This window comes from Mytilus californianus, unplaced genomic scaffold (genome assembly GCF_021869535.1).
Source record: "Mytilus californianus isolate M0D057914Y unplaced genomic scaffold, xbMytCali1.0.p SCAF_9, whole genome shotgun sequence".
NCBI lineage: Eukaryota > Metazoa > Mollusca > Bivalvia > Mytilida > Mytilidae > Mytilus > Mytilus californianus.
In genome coordinates, this window is record NW_026262745.1 from 74,583,264 (window position 1) to 74,608,924 (window position 25,661).

Genomic DNA, 25,661 nt, shown 5'->3' on the forward strand with positions numbered 1-25,661 from the left:
AGTGACTTGAAAGGATTCTTTCAAATTGAATTTAGTAGGTAAGCCATATTGTGCTCTATTCTGTGGACTCAACAGTACTTCTTCTTCTTGTACGTACTAAGGTCGGCTATCAAGAGAAGGCCACAAGGACGAACTATAAAACTTGAACTATTACGGTAACATTGTTGATTCAAAATCTACTTAAACAATAATAGATGTATTTTAACAATTAAACTACTATTATATATTTTTGCAGACGTAAGGCAGAAAATAGAATTCAGTTTTACCAAAGTATTAAGCACACTGTATTGGAGCATAATAACATAAACGGTTCCAACTTTCCTGCACCAGATGCGCATTTTGACAATCAATGTCTCTTCAGTGATGCTCGAGGCCAAAATATTTGAAAATCCAAAAGCTTATTAAAAAGAGCATAACAAACTTGTTATATACTAGTTTAGGAATTGATAATAAAAATAAACTCATGTCCTTTATCAATAAATTTAAGGCTAAAAACAAATGAAAAAAAAACATTTGTGATAGTTTTTCCTCTGTAATTAAATAACAAAAATAAAATAACCTAGCATGACGCTCTAAACTCTTTCCTCACATATTTGAAACGCATTGTAGCATACTGTATTTTATGAAAATCATGAAATTTTTTTTGGTATTTACAAGTCAATTTCATTTTCATGTATCAAATCCAAATAACCACTAGTACCCGGGTCTCCGTAAGCAGCGATAACTTTTCCCAAAAGACCACCGTCCATATATATAAATTTGCTAGGCCATTTTCGCGTGCATATCATGTATTTTTCGTTGTCAAGACGTACTATTTTCCATTCTCTTTTGGGGCCTGTCTTTTTTTTCTGACCTCTTAAAGCTGCATTCTCTTTCATATACATATACCAAGAAGGCCATTGAACTGATCTGATTAGAAATGTATTGTCGACTTTCGAAAGTGATTTAAATTCGAAGAGCATACTGCATTTATCATCAGGATTTTTGGCACTCCATATTGTTCCTGTAGGAGTGTAAGACATCACTGCTCGATGTTGTAGCCATTTTTGTGGACGAATCGCAAACATTTTATTGTTCAACACATCATAGAGATCTTGGAGGTAAATTCCTTTAACCTTCATGTAATCAGTAATACAGTCATATTCTGATGGATGGAATAAAGCAAAAAACGCAACGGTGTCTTTTGTTGGTTGGGCGAATTGTTTCAGGAAATTTGCTTGAGGTTTTTCTATATCCCTAAGTTTTGTTAACATCATATGGTGTTTATCCACAGTAAAAGGTTCACCATGGCTGTAATATCGGATACAATATGCAGATCTTAGGAACTGTACGTCCATATAAAGGTTAATCAATGTATGCGATTTATATTGCACTCTTACTACTTCATCCTTAGTGCATGTGTCTTTGCTTTCCATTAAGATAGATATTTTTTTCTGTATATTTTCAACAAAACACGTTATCTCGTTGACCAAAGTGTTAGAGTATTCCTGGTTTTCCGTAAGTCTCTTATCAAGTGTTTCCATTTTTTTTCGAATGGCAATGATATCTGAATTCATATCATCTGGCAATTTGTCCTTCTTCTCTATTTTCATTACTCGAATTGCACATAGCCATTGTAACACAATCGCTGGTATTTGAATGCAATCAATTTCTTCTCCGCTTATAGATGTTATAGTATTATTGGTTTCTGAAATGATTTGTATCAGCTTAACCCCTGCCACAAGGTTCATTTCCTCTGTGTTGTCATTTTGTAGTATGTCTTGAACAGCAACAAGAAAATCAAGTACTTCTTTACGATGATAATTTTTCGACTTTACGATTTGACGAATGGATATTGCTGTTTGTTTATCCAGATTTGATAGTATTTTCTCTAGCTTATCAATAGTAGCGGCAATACATCGTGCTATTGTCTGTAAAATTACAAAAAAGGTGTAGTAAAAATCAATAATTTGCCAATGGACAATATGGTATAATGTAATAATGTGTAAATGAATAAAAATTGTTCCAGAATCAATATTTATGAATCTTTCTTATACCAGATAATTTTGTGAAAACCGTCTCATACATTTGTCTTAGGTCATTTCATATTATATCACAATAAATATAGTTCAACACTTGACGTTCGATTCGTTATATATTAAGTTAAGATAAATACTCACACATAAATGAAAGCTAAGCATAAAGGGAAATCAAATGACACCGAAACCATTGACAATACTACATGAAATCCCCCGGAAAACAGTTATGACTAAAATTAAAACGATGGAAAGATAAACAACAACAATCAAAAGGATTAGAATAACTAAACATGGAGCATCCATTAAAAAAGATGAACTCAGATGCTCTTGAAGTAATGCATTTTCTGCTGCACTTAGGACACTCATTATGTTGTTTAAGCATGCTTCAATCCAATTAGAAAATTAGGATGTACTTATGTGCTCTTGAAGGGTACGCATTTTCTGTTCGACTTAAAGCACCAATCATGTTCTTCAAACAGGTTCCAATCTGTTTTCGGTAAATTAATGTAAAAAAAAACAGAAAACAGAACGAGATCTCGATTACGACAATAAATAGTGGTCATCTTCGACATAAATTTAAAAGCTAACAACCAGACTAGAATGACGTCTTAAAACTGTTAATGAAATTTACTTTGATAATAGCTGATTGGAATAACCAAGCAATATGATTCAACACAAGTATTTACAACTTATGTCAAGTAACTCATCTCTCCATACATGTAATTTACTATACAGATGTTGGTGACAGCAAGAAATATTAGTGATAAAGGATCAGTAAAAGAATGACAATCGATGTTGTTGATCCATATAAGGGTCAAAATACTTAACGTGTCTATGAATAATTGTGTTACATTTATCTTTAAAGACCACATTGTTGATAAGCACTTGCCATACTTCGATTACTAATATTTTATTGTCACAGCAGACGAATCCCCAAAACGGAAAAGTTTGTGTTTGTAAATCATTTGAAATTACTGTTTGATAAACGATTGACTGATCTGTTCCTTTGGAAATACAACCAAAGATGAAGAACAATCAAAACCGGGCTCCAGAGTTACGCTGAAAGTACATACTTTATGGGCCGTGTAAATCAGATATTGCAAACTAAAAGATGCGATAAAATGCATACTATCAAAATCCCTCTTTTCATTCAATGATATTAAAACATTTGAGTTAAATGCCAGTCTTTGTAAGAATCAGGCAATTTAGAAAAATTTCAAAACATGACCGAAAAAAACCCACCGACCTAACCACCATCATTCACCATTATACATTCTGAACAGAAATTAATGAAAAGTTCAGTGGGTTTTTGTTTGTCATGTTTTCACCACTGCCTGATTCTTAGGCAGGTTGGCACTTAATACTCTAGACCTATTTAGCTTCTTCATTCTAAACTTAAAGACATTGATTCCACTTAGTTTCATTAAACAGAACGGCAAACGTAGATACAAATGTTTGTTTAAGAAGAAACATTTCATACTTTGTAAAAAAAAATCTGATTCAAAAACAAAGTTCAACCAAACTGACATCTTCAAAATTCTGGGTTTTCTATTGCCATTGTATCCTTTTATTTTGAATGTGTTTAATTGTAGCATTGTTTGCGGCACCCACAAAAACACAAAAATTTTAACCTGCGTAAATTTCCATATATTCCTTATTTTATAGCTGTTTAAATGTTTCATACATAAAACTGTTAATTTGTAAACTGTATTGAAAATATACGATATTTTATGAGGAATGCTTCAAGTATTTTTTTTTTTAAACAAAGAGTTCATATACTTGAAGACCACGATTTTGATTGATGCTTTGTGTCAAAGATAAGACACAACATTGAAATAAACGTATACAAAATATCAAATGTGAAGGAGTTTTGTTTTCTTTTTACAAAGTATTATAAGCCCCTTCCTTAAACAAGATATTCGTGTTAGAACATTGTATGGAAACTTATAATCAGTAGCGTCCTTGCAAAGAATGTTACACACATCAAAGAGCTTCACTATCAATGTCTAAACAATTTCAAAAAGAAATTAATCTGGCAAACGCATCATCTGCCCAGGCAAATAGTATTCCAAAAGATAAATCCAGTAAAAACTGTATTACCTCATCGTGAAATAGTTAATCGGGTACATGTTTAACCTTCAGATGTTTGACTACTGCACTGTTCTTGAAAAGCATAAAACCAAAATATATGATATATCATCTCGCTTTAATTCTATTATATTTATATTATATGACTAAATGTTGACCTAATTATATTTCACATTTACAAAGCAACGTTTTTAACAGGTAAAATGGTTTTTTTACAATGTTGCAATAGTTTTAACATTATATAGAAATACATCACACTTTTTCGTTTTAAGGAACACCCTTTATGGCTGCTTTTTTCGATTTATGCGTGAAATTTCTGATCAATCTTATTATTTTTAAAAAAAAATCTTCCTGGAATGAAATTCACTATTAATTGTTTAAACTGAGATTGTTCTAAAACTTTAATTTCCAATTTGTACAATTAACAGGGGTTCCCTATATTTTGTGAACAAAGCAGAAGTTATGATAAAACCATTTTGTTTTTCCTATTTGATTCGAAAAATCAGAAAGTAATATAAATCTATCAAAACAACTCCTTCATAAATATGTGCGTAAGGGATTCCAATGTCTTACATTTCGGTTTTTATTCTTTTTCATTTTCCCAAAATTTTCATCTATAAAGCCGCAATAGTTTGTTTTTATAATATAACTTAATTTGACTAAATTGTAATTTAGAGAGTAAAAGGTTTTTCTATATTCTTATTTTTAAAATTAATAGAGGATTTTTTTTTCAGCAAGCTATAACAGATTTTGCACATTATTTGTGGTTTAGTTTTAAATATTAGTCCTAAAAATATTTTACATTGCTTCTCAGTTCATTTTTTGACATATGAACTTATCATCAATAAGTTTACCTCCTTTAATTTTTCGCAAACACATTTCCATGCAGTTCTTGATTTACATTGAAAAAAGTGACAAGTTTTATAACATTTGTGTTCTAATACTATTATTGGAATACTTGAAAATGTTTTATGCGTCGAGGTTCTTTTTTAGAGTATGAAATTAGGATTATTCCAGACTTTATTAGATAATATACGTTTATGCACACATTTTTAGGTGGTACAATTAATTTTCCTCGAGACTTTTTCACAAATCCCTAATTTATTTACCGCTGTATTCTCGGAGTACATTGAAATAGCTAAGAAATTGCCATATGTACATGCAATTATCAAATTATTTCAGGAAATCCTTTTTGAATTGCCTAATAAAGCCTTACATTTAATCACTTACATCTTCATCATTACAAGGTCCATCTTCTATGATATAATCTTCAAAATAGCTACCCATTGACTGTAAATAAAGGCAACAGTAGTATACCGCTATTCAAAATTCATAAATCGATTGAGAAAAAAAACAAATCTGGGTTACAAACTAAAACTGAGGGAAACACATCAAATATAAGAGGAGAACAACGACACAACAGAAACACAACATTAAATTGCAACACACACAGAAACGAACTATAATATTACAATGGCCATTTGCCTGACTTGGTACAGGACATTTTAAGAAAAAATGGTGGGTTGAACCTGGTTTTGTGGCTAGCCAAACCTCCCGCTTTTATTGCAATGTTAAATATAACATTGAAATGACAAGACTACATGACAGGACTACAATACAAATAAATGGGAGAACATACAGGACAGAGACATACCCAAATAATAGCTATCAAAAGGTACAAGGCTTATAATTTAATACGCCAGACGCGCCTTTCGTCTACACAAGACCCATCAGTGACGCTCAGATCAAAAATGTTCGAAAGCCAAAACAAGTACAAAGTTGAAAAGCATTGAGGACCAAAAGTTTCAAAAAGTTGTGCCAAATACGGCTAAGGTTATATGCCTGGGATAAGAAAATCCTTAGTATTTAGAATAATTCATACTTTTGCAAACAGAAAATTTATAAAAATGACTATATAATAGATATACATGTTAACACCGAAGTGATGACTAACTACAGAATAAAAACGAATACGTAAAACAACCTAAAAATCAGCACATAAAAAAGGCACAGCAAAACAACGTATTACATGTGAGACGAAGAGCTAAAATATGTTTGAAAAACAATTATAGTTCATTTGTGTTCAGTGGGATTGTTTGCATTTTTTACATTGCCAAATGCAATTGATTAACTCAAAAACGCTATATGTATATAGTTGCTTTGGGGAACTTCAAAATTCAGACTTACAATTTTATCATCACCAGATGCATCTTGTGTATTATGCTCTTTATTGCAGGTATTCTCTATCTGTAAAAAAAATAAGAAAACATAGATAATTGATAAAAGTTTAATATTTCATAATAAGCTGTTTGCATCCTTTAATTGAACAAATAAAAATGAAAAATTATCCAAAGTTAACAAAATTACATGTCACTGATACTTGACAATGACAATGATGTATGTTATATTGAAAAATAACACAAGAAACGTCAGCACTTTAGCATTCTATAAATGACTAATGCTTTGCAATATCTTACAATTTCAAGTTTTAAATAAAGCTTCACAAAATGACTTGCATGTAAATTAATCTTCATTTTTGTTAGACTAAGATCTTGTTGATATTCAAAAGCTAACACATCTTCGAATTTAGTTCAATTGAAAACTGATATAATGAAATGAACTTTGCTACATGCATGTAACAAGTATGTTCGAATGTGTGTTAAGAAAAATTTCCTGCTATCATTTATAATATAAGATTTGAATATAAATAGTATAACTTTAATGTGCATTGAGCATATTCTTTTCTTCCAGCTATTATCCGACTGTAAATAAATTGTGTTGATAAAACTGTTCTCATATCACTGAATTTGCACAAAAACTGTCATTCTAACTATAAAACCAGGTTTAATCCACCATTTTCTACATAAAAAAATGTCTGTACCAAGTCAGGTATATGACAGTTCTTATCAATTATCGTTTGATGTGTTTGAGCTTTTGATTTTACCATTTAATTAGGGACTTTCTGTTTTGAATTTTCCTTGCGGTTCGGTATTTTTGTGATTTTACTTTTTAACACAACTACAACTAATGACTCAGATGGCCATTTTAAAACTAGAGAAGGGGACCTCAAATGCAATTACATCGGTGAAATATTTTTGAAGGCGCGTCATATACCTTGTTATATATGTTTTTAACTTTTGATTTAGCCTCAAAATATTTCTGTTTCATCAGGAATTACCAATATCCGATATGAAGCTAACGTTAAGTGAGATATTATAGAAGTTATATAGCTAATTGTTTTCATGAACTCATAAGATGCATACTGCTTGGATCTTTTTGTGCATTACTTTAAACAGCTGGTTTAGGTTTTTCCTATTATTTTAATACGTAATTTTCTACCTTATCTTACCTCCTATCTATTTTTAGGAATAGCATTGCTTAAAACCAATCGAACACGTGAGATTCGTGTAAATGAGGTCAGTGTTTGTGTTATATTTTAAAAACATGATCAGTACTTGCGGTTTACCTTAATGACACGGTTAGTGGTACACAGCTACTTTAGTACAAGTAATCTTGATGTACAGTTCTAAAAATGCATATCAAATGTACATCTGTAAAGCTGTATATAAACTGTACATCTGCTAATCTGTATATAAACTGTACAGCTGTAAAACTGTATATAAACTGTACATTTTTAAAGCTGTATATAAACTGCAACTCTTTAAAAATGTACATTAACTGCACATTTTAAAATCTGTGTATAAGCTAAACATATAGATTCTATCACTGCATCTTGTGTGATACGATATCTATCCACAGTTTGTATACAGTTTTACAGATGTACAGTTTATATACAGCTTTACAGATGTACAGTTTATATCCCTTTGAATGTCCCTTTGTTATCTTTCGCTTTTTTAGGTCACTATACCCCTATTTTGACATTTTTACTTTTTATGTCTGTTTGTTTTATTCACGCATCGTTGTCAATATAATGGAATTTGATGCGACTGTCATACAAGTGAGAGGTTTAGCGCTATAAAACCATCTATATAAGAAAATGCCTGTACCAAGTCAGGAATATGACAGTTGTTGTCCATTCGTTTGATGTATTTGTGCTTTTGATTTTGCCATTTGATTAGTGACTTTCCGTTTTGAATTTTCCTCGGAGTTCAGTATTTTTGTGAGTTAACTTTTCACACTGTGTAGCTTGTTATATTTGTCTATATCATGAATTTACCATGTTTTAATAATGCCTATTTATATTCACTAAGACACTAGTTCCCAGTTATATTTTTGTTCTGATCAGATTGTTATGTCACAATAAGAATGTTGTAATATTGATATGACGTTCATCGACCCTATGAGGCCTTGCAGTGACAGAGGAACGTCAGAGGGAAGTCCATTTTCAAAACCTGTATATTGCCACCCATGACTTGTAGCGGAATGTGTGATTACATGGGAGGATATACTCAGTAGCATAAAAAAGCGCATCATCTGCCCAGGAAAACAGTATTCAAAAAGATGAATCCAGAAAAAAAACTGTATTACCTCATCGTAAAATAGCTAATCATGTACATATTATACTTTCAGATGATTGACTACTGCACTGTTCTTGAAACGCATAAAACCAAAATATATGATATATCATCTCGCTTCATATTCCATTGTATTGATATTCTATGGCTAAATGTTGACCTTATTATATTTATCATTTACAAAACAACGTATTGAAAAAGTAAAATGCCTTTGTACAATGTTGCAATAGTTTTAATAATGTATAGAAATACATAACACTTTTTTTGTTTTAAGGAACACCCTTCATGGCTGTTTTTTTGTCGAATAATGCCTGAAATGTCTGATCAATTTCATTATTGTTAAAAGATTCCTTGTGGAATGAAAATCACTATTACTTTTTTAATCTGAGACTGTTCTAAAACTTAAATTTCCAATTTGTACAATTAACACGGGTTCACAGAATAAAACTGATTTAAGACAACATATCAAGTGACACATTCAAAACAATTCCCTACATTTTGTGAACACGAAAGTATGTATAAAATAAACATTTTGTTTTGCCATTCAAATCGAGAAATCAAAAGTACTATAAATCAATCAAAATACTTCCTTCATACATATGTGTAAAAGGGCCTCAAAGTTCTTACATTTCGATTTTTATATTTTTCTTTTCCCGACATTTTTATCTTTTAAACTACTTTTTTTATATCTTTTTCGTTAAATTAATTGAATATTTTTTCAGAGAGCGATGAAAGATTTTGCAAATTATTTGTGCTTTATATTTTATATATTAGTCCTACAAATATGTTACATTGCTTCTCATTTCATTTTTCTGACATGTGAACTGACCACCAATTAGTCTATCTGTTTTAATTCTTCGCAAGCTCATTATCAATGGTTTACATAAACAAGTACAAGAATAATAGCAAATCTTGCGTTAATTCATATGTCTTTAAACGCTTCCTATTATATTACTGGTAAGGTGTTGCTCATATATTGTTTGACCAAAACTATGCAAACAATGGCCACTTTAGGTCAAATACTTGTGTATGATGTCTTTGAATAGTTGATCCTTCTATACTGCACTGTCCGGATTGAATTAACATGTTTCTTGTAGCAAAAAGTAAGATAAAAATAATACCGACCTCCGAGGAAAACTCAAAACTGAAAATCCGTAATTAAATGACAAAATCAAAAGGTCAAACACATCAAACGAATGGATAACAACTGTCATATTCCTCACTTGGTACAGGCATTTTCTAATAGGTTTCATTCATTTTGATATGTTTGAAAAAGTGTTCTTTTATTTTTGCAATTTCAGGGGCCAAATAATAGCTCCTTTCATACCTCTTCCTTTCTTGAAGATTGTTTAAACTTGCTAACGTTTATTAACAGAATCAAGGGCCTGATATACATTTTAGTTCTAATACTATATTTTGCACACTCGAAAATGTTCTATGCGTCGATGTTATGTTTGAGCGTGTCAATTAAGATTATTTCAGAAATAATTTTGATAAAACGTGTTCAGGAACTCATTTTTAGGTTTTCGTCGAGACATGTTCACAAATCCCTTATTTAGTTACCACTGTATACTCGGAGTATATTGTAGTAGCTGATAAACCGCCATATATAGATGCAATTAACAAATTATTTCAGGAAATCCTTTTTTAAACTTTCAAATAAATCTTTACAGTTAAACACTTACATCTTCATTATCACTAGGTCCATCTTCTGTGATATAATCTTCACAATGGCTACCTATTGACTGTAAAATATATTTGAAAAACAATTATAGTTCATTTGTGTTCAGTTGGGTTGTTTGCAATTTTCACATTGTCAAATGCAAGTGATTAATTCAAAAACGCTATATGAATATAGTTGCTTGGAAGGACTTCAAAATTCAAACTTACAACTTTATCTTCACCAGATGTATCTTGTGTGTTATGCTCTTTATTGCAGTTATTCTCTGACTGTAAACAAAAATGAAGAAAACAAATATAATTTACAAAGTTTAATATTTCATAATAAGCTGTTTGCATCCTTTAATTGAACAAACGAAAATGACAAATGATCCAAAGTTAACAAAATTACATGTCAATTTCCAATAACTGATACATGTATGTTATATTGAAAAATAACGCACGAAGGAAACGTCATAACTTAAGCAATCCATACATGACTATGGCTTTGCAACATCTAACTATTTCAACTTTTAAATATTACTCTCAATAAAGCTTCACGAAATGACTTGCATATGAAGTAGTCTACAATTTTGCTAAACTAAGCGCTTGTTGGTATCATAAAGTAGCAAATCTTCAAATTCAATTCAATTGAACACTGATAGAAATTGAAAAAAAAATATATTGAAATGGATTAGGCTACATGCATATAACAAGTGTGTTCGAGTGTGTGTTAAGAAAATTGTTATGCTAATATTGATAATAGAAGATGCGAACATAGATAGTATAACTTTGATTTACAGAGAAGATAGACTTCTTTTCCAGCTATTATCCGACTGTACATGAATTTTACAAATGATTTTTTTTTTACCTTCTGTTGAGCATTTTATCTGACGAGCATTGTTAGAAATTCTATTTTTTTTTAATCTTTTTTCCTGTCTGTTGGTTTAATGATTAGAACCTTGAAAATGCCAAACCCTTGATTTTCAACTGAAAGCGAGATAGAAAGTTGTGTAGAAATCAAATGTGTGGATTTGACAAAGTAACTCTTTAATTTTTATGTTAAATAAGCATTTAAAATTACAAAAAAAAAAATTTATTTGGAGACAAAACACTCCAACCCCTTTAAAATTGCGTAGTAACTAGGGCCTCGCATAAACATCGAAAGAAGGCATATGATACTGCACAGGACACGCGTATCGACAATTTATTTCTTCATTTATGGTAGGAAAAACCAATCTCAACATCAAACTAACAAGGTATAGTGATCTAGCGTATTTCCTCACAGTGCAATCAGGGCAACTTTTTATAATGAACACACGATACCGGTGTCAACAGCATAGCATAACTGTCAAAATTATATGCAGACGGAATGATATAACGCAGACGTGTGACACTATTTTTCAAAGTTAAACAAAGTAGCACCAAAGGAACTGCTTGGAATAAATCGTGTGAATGGGCTACAAGTAGGCAATTCGTACATACAAGAAGAATATGTGTGTTGGAAAGTTATAATGAATTATATATCAAGGCATTTTTGACTACAATCAATAAAATGTTACATGCATTTGATCTTGAAAATTGGCAATAAATTTAAATATTGATGTCGTAAGGTTATCAAAAGACCTTATTGTATAGTTATTGTTTGTCTCATGTATATTCCACTTTATTTGTCATAACATTTATATTAAGATAGTGTTTTTTTTTTTTCTTCGTTTAAAATCAAATATTCAGTTTACTGGAGATATAGACAAACTCATGTATTATTTGTTCTTTTTTTTTCAAATAAACGAAATATGCTTCCTCATGAGTATTCATTTAGAAATTGCTGTTAGTATGTTTTTGATGAGTTTATTTTGAACTAAATGCATCAACATTCCATCCCAGCAAAGCTCAATTTGAAAACACTTAACAGTGAAGTAAGTGAGGTATTGATCTTCCGCCTCAGTAGTGAAATCAATCGGCTTATCAGTGGAAAAACTCGTTTATAAATTATTATGTTTTTTTTTTTAATTGTATTGTCTCTTGAATTATTAAGTGTTAACATTTCTTTTACATTTCAATTGTCTTATATAGCTCTGCTTTGTTGGGAATGATATTAAGTTAACATTTTAACAAAAATAAAACAGGATTTTTTTGAAAACAGTTAAAAATAGATACACAGCGTATTTTCATAATTACTATAATTACAGCTATTAAGCAAATCACTTATTGCTAAATATACTAAAAAAGGTTTGTAACTACAACATGTACAAAATATAAATTAATTGTATCGATATCCTACCGACAAAAACATAGAATCAAATATTATTTACAAATAGTTACTTATTTGAGTAATATTCAAAACAGCCTCGTTTTCAAAATAACTTGAATAGATAATTTTGAAAGTAAATTGTTTTAGATATGCCCCTGGCTGATTATACTCCCTTTGTTGTATCAAATTTACAATATTATATTATGTTGAACCATACGTTAAAATCTTTTTTATGTCCATCTAATTCATCTCTGTTATTTTTGGTGTAATTCATCCGCATGATCTGCCCATGATATCTACCTGCAAGAAAGTATATAGAGTATCAAGATCTCGTGTTTATATAATTTACTCCGGCTTGATGTTTATGTGTCTTAACGGTAGAACAGTTTGTGCTGAGGGTTTGAAAGTTATTACAGTTGAAATTAAAAATTTTCCTCACCCTACCAACTTCACCCGCATATGGAGTACACATTTATCAACTCATAAGATTTTCAAGAGCTGTTAACTGCTACTTATACTTTGTTAAAAATTTATGAGTCACGGTTTTGTCAAAGAACGTCTCGTCCTTTTAGTTCATCGAAAAGTACCAAGACCTAATGGATAAATAGTCAGTGTCTATTTAACAAACAATACAAGATGGTCTTGACTTATAGAATGTGGGTGCTGAAGTTGTGTTTGTTTTCTGTTTTTTTTTTTTTTTTTCCTGTTGATTCCATGTTATTTGTCTTCGTGCTATTATGTTTATCTAGGTCGTAATATGATGTTTGACGTGAATTGGCATATATGCATCCCACCATCAGGTTTTTCTTTCAATTTTGGGCATGAACATGGTGAGGTAAACCTGGTTTTTTAGCTAGCTAAACCTCCCACTTGTATGACAGTTGTTTATAGTTCCTATATATTTACAAAATTGGCTGAGAAACCTAATAAGGTAGTGTGACATAAATTCAAACAAACTTACAAACAAAGACGCCATAAAAAGGTTTAGTAGATATGAAATTTGACAAATCTTCCATATGAGCAATTTAGACTGTTTGATATACATTTACTTCGTCTGAAATGATTTTGTTTTTATATCAATCGATAAATCAAGGCGTAAATCTTACTTTAGTTTACAATGTAGTTGCGTTGATATTATGTTGATTGTTCATGATATTGTCAAAAAATGATTTGTCTTCTGGTACTGCTGGTTGCTGTAGAAAAGCTTGGTAGATACTGTTTTTTAAATTAGTAACACTGTTGTACTTTCGTAAGTCTCTTTGCACTTGTAATGTTGATTATTTTTAATATAGAGCTCAGTGTCTAATACTCATACTTGTTGTATTATTTTACTATCTTTTGGAACTCCGCAGATGGACATGAAAAAAAAAAAGTGAGACATAAAAAAAACTGCAATGTTTATGTCCTGGTCATGTGTTGTTTCTTGAATGAAGATAGTGATATTTTTCCTCTTATTACGTTCAAACTATATTGAGAGAAACAACACACGCACACACACACACACACACACACGCTCACACACACACACGGAAAGTAGTAATTAACTTACTGTACAAGACAAGTGCTATTACAATTAATGATGTTACACATATTGTTGTTACAGCTACTATTCTGTATTGTCCTACAATTCAACAAAAGCTATACATTCAGTTACTGATAAAATATATATAGGAGTTGATTATTCAAAAGTACACATTTATATAACTATCATAATACTGGAATAATTAGAATTAAATGAAAATAATGAAAAGAATACATTTATAAATATGACAGATATAAGGCCACATAATCGTTCGAACGAAGTATACATGCTGTACGAAGAATTGTTCAATACTAGATTTCAGTATATAGTTTACAAGAAACATGTACTTTGCAAAGGGATGTTCATATACGAACTCACACAAATTCAACACTTCAATGAAACTTGATTTTGAAAACATATTTGAAACGTCTATTGGCATATTTACTTTATAGTTAAAATTTTTAAAAAAAAAAGTAAAAACCTTGCTAACACTCTTTTCATACATAACGTACACACATCCTAGTTTTAACATATTATCATTTAAACTAATTTTTTCAACAGTATATGTTTAGTTTAAATGTTAATGAACACTTACTTGTTGGAAGTGCTAAGTTATATTGAAAGGCATCAAGATTTCCGTGTTTCACTGTTTCATTCTTTTTTGACCTAAAATCAATAAAACCGGTCATTTCAACATACACAATTTCAAAACAAATATGATTTAGTTTGCCTAATATATTTTCAGTTGCATGAATGTTTTAACCTATAATATTGTATTAAAATGAACCTTGTAAATGCATATGTCTGTGGTATTGTCAAACATGTAGAAGGTTTGCTTCATGTCTTGACATTTTCCTCGATACTGACACAGATAGACGACTTCACATTAGAATCTTTGACACACATAATGATTTAAATTTTATATTTTTATTTCCACATTTATCAGCAGTAATATGCCTTCTGCAACATAATATCGTATTGCGTAACCTATCGCAGTTCTTGCGTTATGTATGTATTATGTTCGCACTATACGGATTTCATAAACAGAGTGTATATTCCTTCATTAATTCAAATTTTCTTGGTTATCTCTTTTTTAAGGGCTAAGTATAAAAATGTTTGATTCTAGCCAACAAATAAATTAGCATTTTCGTTATAATGTTTTTTTTTTTAAATGCAAAAAGAAGAAACTTTCCTTTTCAATACATAAAAAAACCACGGCCAATTTTGAAAAGCAAACTTTGACAATAAATCAAAGGATTATTTTCTTATCAAATTTTTCCATAATATGTGCTTTCCTTAAGGAAGACTTTAAAGGTTTTTATTTAAAAAAAACAACATCAGTCACGGTTGAGTATATTTATTGTTTACTTTTCTTTGCCTTTTATATGAACAAATTCTATTGATAAATAAAATGTCTTTGTGTTACCTTTTAGAGCTTGAAATAAGCAATCAACATATTTATCAAGGTAACTCACATCTACATACTTTAGATAATAAGTCATTATCATATACATAGAGTAAATAACTTATAATTTTTACAGTATGATAAAAGCATTAAATTTACGTGAATTCCATATTTTCCAAAATGGTGTTTAGCGGGCTGATATGAAAAATTTATCACATGCTTCCGACTATTATCACATGCCTTTCCGTAACGCTATCGCATGGCATTCTGGCGTTACTCGGCATATTCCGAAAAATACACCTCAATGGTACGTTTTCAGTGACAAACATTACAAAGTAGGGTACAAAACAAGAAAATATATGATGTAAAATGCAAAGAAACAATGATACAATTAATGCATTTCTCAAAGTTTCAAGCATAATTTAGAAAATTACTTTAAATATGTTGACTTTTCCGAACAGTGAACATTATGTTCTGTTGAATTTTTGAATTTTTTTTTATCGCCAATATATAAAAATATATTATACTGTTGTTTTTCTCCTCTGTCAGGCATATGTTAGAAAGATTTCATATCGGATGTATAACATTTGGTGTCCAACGTACATAATCTTTTCACTTTTTGAACTTCTACTTGAGAACCACTTAAAAGGATCAATATAATAAACTGTTATTTTTCTCCACTGTTGAAGCAGATGATAAAAAGATCATAACATGTCATTTTTCATATCAGATGTATTATCAGCCCTCGAGCCTTCGGCTCTTGGGCTGATAATACATCTGTTTTAAAAGATGTCATGTAATAATCTTATATTATTACGTAAACACTTACTTTGGTTGTACAATGAATGAGACAAATGAAGATGACATAGGATCTTGTGTACATTCATAATCTACAAATAATGAGAAATTTACATTGTGTAGTTCCGAGTATCATTATTTTGAAATCCGTAAACATGGTAAAATCATTCACCAGATAACTGGTTACATGAAAATAATATCGTTGTTTGAAAGCACGTCAGTAATAGTAACTATTGAAAATTAACAAAATTTAATTCTTACAAGATAATTATAACGTGTGATTCTATATTTACTTAAATAATTATCTTTGGGTGATTACAACTAACATGGATACCTCAAAGATTTCGACATTACAAATGTATTTTAATTTGTAAACACATTCATGTTTTTTTTCATGTACATAGATATAAGAAGATGTGGTATGAGTGCCAATGAGACAACTCTCCATCCAAGTCAAAATTTATAAAAGTAAATCATTATAGGTCACAGTACGGTCTTCAACACGGAGCCTTGGCTCACACCGAACAGTAAGCTATAAAGGGCCCCAAAAATTACTAGTGTAAAACCATTCAAACGGGAAAAACCAACGGTCTAATCTATATAGAAAACGAGAAACGAGAAACACTCATGAACCACATCAACAAACGACAACTACTGAACATCAGATTCCTGACTTAGGACAGGTGCAAACAAATGCAGCGGGTTTAAACGTTTTAATGGTACCAAACCTTCACCCTTTTTCTGAAACAACAGTGTTACATCACAACATAGAAAGACACACTATAAAATATCAACTGAAATAGCTCAACTCAATCAAAGGACATATTAACACCATTGAACATACACTGAACAAATACATGTATGTACAGTTGTATTAAGTGTGTCGAGTGTGTTTGACCTTACCAGATGACAATCCATTGTTCTGTGGACAGGTGGTTAAGTAATATGTACAATCTTCCTGTTCTGGCATGCAAAACCGAATATTTCTAGGGCGTACTAGAAAAGTGTATCCTCGTGTATAATCACAGTTACATGTGCTATCTTCTTTTGTTGAGCCAGCAGTAAATATTAGTTGACCTTCCTCATCACATGATGATTTCATAAAGGCGCACTTGCTAAGTTGTGACGAATAAAATTTGAATGGTTGATACCTTTTGACAGTGCAGTTCATACTCCTTCTATTGCCTTTAATGACATACTTTTGACCTGAGAAAAAAGAAAATGTTATACAACGCACGTACATGTATAAATTCTGTGTAAAGAATTGTACATAATTTGATTACAAGAAATGTAAATTTTGTTCTTTTGTTTAACAAAATCAGTCGATAGAAGCACCATTATAAATAATTTATTTCATCTTTACATGCATTCGTTCAACAGAAAGGTTGAAACTCAAATTGACTGATGTTTATATTCTTGTCTTGTGGTATTTTGTGGTTAGTTATCTCAATGGCAATGTTTGTATGCATATTATATATATATGTAATGTATAGTTGTAATGTATAGTTGTATATATCACACTTTGGTGCAAATTGTTAATGTACAATTTTTCTAACAAATTTCTTTGTAAAACAGATACACAGAAATATATCTTGACTATCATTTCTGCATAGGTCGGATGGGAAATGTTTGTTCTATTCTTCCCGAACTCAATTTTTAGATAAGGTTTTGTGGGCTAAGAAATTTTGTTTAGATCATGTAATTGTCGGTTTTCTTTAAATGAGTGTTTATTTCATTGTACATGTTATTGCAATCTACTTTAATTTTTTAGTGTTTATTGATACTTGCCCATTCTGACGAAATCAGATTTATATAAGCAAGACTCTCTATAAGAGTCCTCTCGGACATCTTTTAAACAAGAATAATTTTCTTCTGTTGTATTACAATGCCAATGGGCGCGTATCATTCTGTGGGATTCATGCGGACATTTGAAATCATATTCCGTAGTAACACTGGACACCAAATTGATGATAAAGATCTACAAAATAAATAAGTAAAACGTACAAAAATGTATCAGCCATCAAATTTTAAAGTTTTTCTATGACAGTAAATGTTGTTTTCACAAATAATAAGCAACTGCATATGACGGCAATGACTTTTTTAAGGTAACCTTAGTCACAACTGTAAGATTCGTTTCACGTCAAAATAAAGATGTTGCTGTGTTCCCAACATGTTTAGGTACCTTTCGATGAATTCATTGATGGATAATAGCAGACTTGTATACAAACATATGCATGTGTTTGTATATGTTGTATGTGTAAATGAAACAGTATTTTCGTTGTTTGGATATCAATGTATGATAGACTCACGCGCTTTGTTGATGTAAATATAAACTAATGCAAAATAAAATTAAGTACTCTTTTCAGTTAGAAAAAATAAGATATAATTAGATTGGCAAAGACGGATGGTGCCCCTATCTTAGAAACGAACGTTTATGAAAACGTTAAACATTTATTAGAAATATTTTTACATCGCATTGATTATGTAAATAGTAAGTAGTTAAATTATTTATTAAACTTTATGGTAAAGTGGTAAGGTCTCCTTTGTTTGCAATATTTTCCTAGTGGGCGGAAAGCTTATTTATGAAACTTCCTACCGCATGCATCACTGCCTTTAAAAAAACCATCTTCTATATGATGTTGCTTCCCTTTTTCTGTCATTTAAATTGATCTAAGCTTCTGAAATAAACGATTGAACCAATAGTTAAATATAAATAGTACTGATAAGAATTAACCCGGGTCAAATTCCTTGGTGCTATTTAGAAAGCTTGCATACAGATTTAAACAGGGTTCATTGATTTTATTAATCGTCTTTTTAAATTTTTCTGCGTAAACACGTACATATATCTTGATATGTATACAATAATGTGTACAACTCCCACTGATTCACCTAAGTATTGCCCTGTTCTAAAGAGACGTCAGGTATTGATTCGTCAATAAGAACCCATTTGATACAAGTGAACAAAGGACATTTAACTGTGTGGAATTCTGAAGTAATTGTTTCTTTGTGAACGTCGGTGGCCGATTTATTTCTGAAGTTTGACGACGTTTCTGTACATGGTAAAGTTTAACTTCTTACCACGACTGATTCTATTGGAAATTAGTTTGATTATTTACAGAAGAATTCTGACTTCTACACAATCAACGCAAATGTCAAATAATAGTCAGCAGAGAGAAACCTACAACTAAAGTTACACAATAAAGTCAGCATTAATACTAAATCATGCTGACGAGACATTTTACACAAACTTAGATTCTAAACATTAAAAGGAAAACGAAATGAAAAGACAAGAAACTTAACATTGAATAGACACATAAGCAAATTATCTTTCAGAGAAAATCAGCTTGTTCAAGGGCTGTAAAATCAATCTAAAACTCTAATAGAAAATGGTACCAAAATATATATATGTTTATGACAAACATGGCCATCTCGGTTAGGATTTGTATATATTCTATTGTATTTATTTTTTCAACAACAATTACCGTTTTCCTTATAATCAAGAGTTATCTAAACTATACTACGGAAATGAGGAAACATAAATATGACAGTGGGTTTCCATTCGGTCCTTTGTCAGGTTTTATTGACTTCCCCTCTTTTAATTACCTCAGAGTTCGGAATTGTTGTGAATACTTTTATTACTTTAATTGAATAGAATCTAAAAGGCAGAACAACAATAGCTGTCCTTTTATAGATTTTGATATTTCAATATCACACTAGAAACTCTAAACAAAATAGAATATTTTTTTGTACTTTGGATCCCTTCGACGGTATTTATATTTTCTATCATCTCGTTTGGTTTGTCATTCATAAAGTGGCGTACTATTTTGTATTTATGCATAATTGGTTTATTATTAAATCAGGGATTTCTTTATCACAAATTACTTAAGACTTTAGCTTATTTCTTTAAAAGTTACAACCATTTCATTTGGAATTTTGGCTGTACCTGTAAATATCTTATAACAAACTGGATATCACATCGTATTGTATTGTTATGTTATTCATAGAGCCCATACATTTAGATAGGGTCAATGCAAACTAACCGATCCTTTGTATTAACTGATATTTACTTTATCGGTACAAACCATATGTTTTCATCGAAACATACAAACATAGCCACAGTATTGTTCTGGTATACAATTATGAACACCTACAACCTGCCGATATTTATATTTTGGCATTTCGAAAGGTCATGCTTTGTTCTCATATTGTTTAGAGCGTCTTTACACTTATTCAGGTCGATGTATATTGATAAATATTTAAGTCTTGCATGATTTATTCATAAAAGTCGTATTTTTTTTGAACATGCATCATGCCTGAGCTCGTTTCTTTTCTTTTCGTTTTTTTGTGACGATCGTCTAGACTTTTCTACACTTAATTATCACTGTTTTTTTTCTCATGCTATTACATTACTTTTCCGTGTAAGAAAAGGACTGAATGCTCGAAAGCATCTTTATTCACGCAATATTCGGTATCGGCCTATCATAAGGCATGAGCATGTAATTCAGTGCTTGTCGTTGTCAGGTATTTGAATTTTCTTTTACTTTTTTTATTACTCTTTTACATACATCAGGTCTTTTGAAATGTTTTAAAGCTTTTCATGTCCGGGCTTTTAATATCTTGATATGCGATATTGATGTTGTTTCATTTTCAAAGGCCGAATTGTCACCGATAGTTTCATAAATCTACGTCATTTGGTCGCTAATCCTAATCGCTAGTACTTATTAAATAAGCTACACAAAAAAAATTCAGATGAATTTTGAAAGTTTATTAGTGTTGAAATTGATCCTTTAAGTTTTCTGCGTAACATATAAAGGATCAAACATGTTCTTATTGTAGCTGAAGAATCTGCTTTTGTTCTTATGATACTGTTTTGATAACCAGTTATTTCTATGTTTTTTCGTTTATTGGACGGTAGAAATACCTATACGTTTTCTTTTATTCATTAGATATATAAATATCATGTATACCTTGTTAGTAGTTCAATGTATAACTGTTGTCAAACACTGTAAGCTTATTGTATACTTCATTCATTTAAGTCACTTGAATTTCATTCACAAATAATCTGAATTCATTGCGTTCCGTTCTATGTCAAAAACAACCATTCAAGCTCACATATTTTCTAAATAATTAATTTAAATGATCGATTGTACTTACCTTTGAAAAATGTGATATACATCTATTTAAAACTATTTAACAATATCAAATACCATTGAAGATTGAAATGACAGACGGATACATATTTTATAATTATTTAAAAACTAACATAAAGTTTAATTTAACTATTCCGAATGATATCTAGAAATAAATCGGAAAGAAGTAAATATACTAGAGCCTGTAATTCAGTGGTTGTCCTTTGTTGTTGTATTTCATATTTGTTTTTCGTGCATTTTTATTTAAATAAATCAGGTCGTTTGTTTTCTCGTTTGAATTGTTTAACAAGCTGACTATGCGGTATATGTTTTACTCATTGTTGAAGGCCGTACGGTGTAATTTCTGTGGCATTTGGTTTTTTGTTGAGAGTGTCATTGGCAAATATATCACATCTTCTTTTGATATAGACCTATGAATTAGTTAAATCTGTTACTAAGCAAAATCTGTTATAAAGGTATGAGACGAGGGAAAATCAAAAAGATGAGCATAATCTGTCTTAGGTAATGACAATAGCCCATTCTAACGACATACGGTTGTATATGCCTGATAACATCACTTTATCAATTCGTGCACCCGAAGCGCTTTTTTTTTGCGTGCACCTTTGATTAAAGCCAAAGATGTATAAGTACTTGAAAAGGTAAGTAGCTATATAGCTTAAATGAATTTAACAGAAAAGTAAAATCAATCTGAGATCTACTTTACAATTTGGTACAGATGTTGGACATATATCAACTATTTTTTTTTTAATTTAAAGTTTAATATATAGCTGTTGTGGCATTTGTATAACATTTGTAGATAGTTTACCAGGAAATTGAAGCATTACATTGAAAGTTGAAGAATCATCTAGATGCTCATATCCTTAACTGTCGAGCATAAATTTCAGTAAAGATCTTCTCATAACTCCACTAGTCGTTCTAAATTTGTTAATATTTAATTGCTTGAAGATTTGTCAAACATAAAACAAAACAAAAAAGATCAACTTCACAAATACACAACTTTTTTAAATACCTGCGATGTGTATTTTAGCATTTGAAATGTGAGAGATCTTTAAATGACTTGATTGTATTGAAACTTATAATAAATAGACAGAAAATTACGTTAATTCAATGCTCAAGTTCAATCACGTAACATAGTCAAAACTTGAATTAATATCTATCCAATTCTTAGTCCCTGATGGTTTCAGAAATCTTTTTATATTGCTGTTTAGGGATAATTTGTGTATATTAATGCAGAAACGAACAAATCGTTACCCAAATTTAAACTAAGAATTCACATTAATATTTCCCCCAAAAATTACAAAAACCCAGCCAAAGCAATCAATTTCTCTGATATTTGCTAATAATAATAACCAATACAATTTCTTAAAATTTACATATTTAGGATTTAATGTCAAATTCTTTTTGCTTTAACTTTGGTCACGTTTTATCGTGGTTGACATAGAATTACTGTAAAAAAATTGCATAAATATTCAGTATAATACATTCAATTCATATGCTAGGCAGTGTTGTTCGTCTAATTTGCAGCAAGGAACATTTGGACTGCTTTTGAAAAAGATGATATGGTACATGTATGAACACTCAAAAGATTGATAGAAATATTCATAATATAATTATGCTTAGAGAGATTTTACAATCATTTCATTTGAAATCGCCTAAACATTGACAAACATTAATTTTGATTTAAATTAAGGGTAGGAAGCTAACAGGTAATAGTAAAACTATTATTTTATGGATTATAAGTAAACACCTTTAAATCAAATGCCAGATATAACATTTAAAACAAAAATGGTAGACATATTGTTTATAAACCAATTAATGCATTCCAATCATTGATTGTGAACATAAAATACGGAAATTTTTAGTTCCTTGAAAATGTTTTTTTTCTACATCAACGAAAATATATGTGCAAAGAAACTAGTACAAAATTTGTCCTTGTCTTACCTTGATACATACCGGAAGTTAAATGTACTGTTAAAATTGTATTATTAGCTTTTATTAAAATCCGATATCAGTGATTTGGAACTATTTAAATCTATTTGTAATGAAAATCATCAATTTGCTGTTGGATGTCTACACCAAGTTTTCTAATAAAATTAACTTATTGTAAATATAAATGACTTATGATAGTTCTTACGTGCTTAAATATCATTTGGATGAAAACTGATAGGCGTGTGAATGAGTTTTCCTATGTCTTTTCTGATAGTGCGAGTTCGTCTATTATTTCCTAGATTCGTCCTATAAAATTAAAGTCAGAAGTGAGTTTTTTTATCACTGAAAATATTTATGACATTCGTTTAAAAAGTTTCCGTATTATGACCATAATTGATGTAGGCTTATCCCTTCGATTCCTTCTTGTCATATTAATTTTTCTTCTCAGATATGAATAGCGCTTCACACGAACCAAGATTTTTTTCTTAATTTGATTTCACTCTGGCTGGAAAAATAAATATAAACAACCGCAACAAAGATATACTTTCCTATTGCTATTAAATCATACTAAATTGTTAATTTATATAATATTTGTAATTGGTTAGGTCTTCTAATGATGTACTGCTATGCTTGCATATAGTTTTTATAAACTATATATAAACACTCTCCAAAACACCAACATTGCAGAATAAAATCTACTTTTTAAATTTCAAATAAAAGCAGGTGTGAAAGATATCTTACTTATGTTTTCATAACGTTAGAAGAGATGCATTGATGACATTGGATGTTACGATAAAAAGTACATGCCTATGGCATCTATTTGAACTTTAAAAGACATGTTTACTACGATAAGTCAGGTTCACAATCTCCTCCCAAACAGAGCACAAGTAAAAGGTAAATAAGAATGTTAGATAATATTACGTTTAACGGCAATCATTTATGATAAAATGTCTAAGTTGAGGCCAAGGTTCTAAACTCAAAATTCTCTACGGATAAAGGGTTTTGATTACACCAATATACTGCTTAGTAAACAAAAGAACTATACGTAAAAAATAATTATTATGAGAACAAAACAAAAATGATCGAAACACCTATCAAAGAGAAGTTGGAGCAAATTTACAATGTTTGAAAGCTTTTACGCGGAGAACTAAGGCAACAATACTATACCTATGTTCAAATTTCATGATTCCATTAAAAAGACATTAAGGTAACAAACAAAAACTGATCAGGGAATCGCGTAAATTCCAAAAAAACGAGACCGGCGTCATCGACAGCGTACATGCAATTGTCTCCCATTATGTATGCATCACTCCCCGTGCAAATCAACACTCCGTTAAAGTGTCAGTATCGGAAATAAGACACATTCGGTAAAATTGGAGATAAGAGACTAACTATACTGGTTTTCAGAAAGAGACTGTGGTTCAGCATCTTTTTTCCTACAATTGATTGATTACAGGCAACATTTCTACTGTAACAAAGATACTACAATTATCATGTTTCAGTTTAATGTAATTGTGTGTCTCACAGTAATTACCTAGTATTTGAACTTATAAAAACATATTGCAATTGTATTATTTATTGTTGTAACGCTGCATCTTTACCTGAGGTTTGAATGCATTGAGGTTTCTGTATTGTATGGATATATTTATATTTATATAGTGGGTGCATTTTTCCAATGATAACTTGTCCTCATTTGACGCATTTAAGTTGCGTTCGTTAATAAAATAGTTAGTTTTGAATTACATTTTCAGGTTCCTTTTATTTATTAGTTATTACAGAAAATATGTACAAAGGCGAATTGTAATAGTTTTCTTTTCGGGAATGAACAGTTATGGCGATAATGACGTATTTTACATGTGTATCAAAAATTTTTGAAGCATTAAGGGTGCATTATATTTTAAAATATACCGGGAGCAGATGAATAGTTCGTTAAATTCTTAAAAGAATTGTTCAATGTTATTAGGAAATTGTGTATTATACATGTGGAGAAACATTTTGAATGAACAATATCAATTTTATTTAATTTTACATCTTACAGATATCAAGTTAAGTTTGTTTAAATTGAATTCCAGTGCTATCACTGAGAGTATTATATTTATCGCTTAGTCATAAACATACATAAAAATGATCAGATAAGCAGCAGTTAAAGCATAATATGTGCCTTAAAATTTATCTTATCGGCCGTACATTGTAAGGGAGAAAATGGGTTAATAAACTGTGTCTTTGAATCCATTGCATTTCATGATCCGTTACCATTTTCTGTAGTTGTTCACATAGGCAACACTACATTGAGATTGTATCAACCAAGGTCTGAAATATAATGTTAACGAAATTAGGACCCTCGATTACGATTTTTAAAAGTT

The 25,661-nt window shown here is 30.4% G+C and overlaps 1 protein-coding gene across 6 annotated transcripts in view; it reads right to left on the bottom strand.

The window, feature by feature from the left end:
* Positions 1 to 468: 468 nt before the first annotated feature.
* The window catches only part of LOC127715717 (uncharacterized), a 34,848-nt gene continuing 9,655 nt past the window's right edge, over positions 469 to 25,661 (bottom strand). For 2 of the 6 annotated variants that reach the window (XM_052221878.1, XM_052221881.1), the window contains 12 exons: positions 18,816 to 18,897; positions 18,008 to 18,197; positions 17,123 to 17,425; positions 16,251 to 16,311; positions 14,612 to 14,682; positions 14,044 to 14,115; positions 12,712 to 12,794; positions 10,472 to 10,531; positions 10,267 to 10,326; positions 6,294 to 6,353; positions 5,337 to 5,396; positions 469 to 1,910 (listed from right to left, as the gene is read on the bottom strand). In XM_052221878.1, coding sequence (XP_052077838.1) covers positions 651 to 1,910; positions 5,337 to 5,396; positions 6,294 to 6,353; positions 10,267 to 10,326; positions 10,472 to 10,531; positions 12,712 to 12,794; positions 14,044 to 14,115; positions 14,612 to 14,682; positions 16,251 to 16,311; positions 17,123 to 17,425; positions 18,008 to 18,197; positions 18,816 to 18,845 — 2,310 coding nt within the window. In that variant the 5' untranslated portion in view covers positions 18,846 to 18,897 and the 3' untranslated portion in view covers positions 469 to 650. Of the gene's footprint in view, positions 1,911 to 5,336; positions 5,397 to 6,293; positions 6,354 to 10,266; positions 10,327 to 10,471; positions 10,532 to 12,711; positions 12,795 to 14,043; positions 14,116 to 14,611; positions 14,683 to 16,250; positions 16,312 to 17,122; positions 17,426 to 18,007; positions 18,198 to 18,815; positions 18,898 to 21,186; positions 21,356 to 23,503; positions 23,605 to 25,485; positions 25,596 to 25,661 lie in introns of those variants that run through there. The other 4 variants (XM_052221877.1, XM_052221879.1, XM_052221880.1 and 1 more) reach the window with 4 other exon arrangements.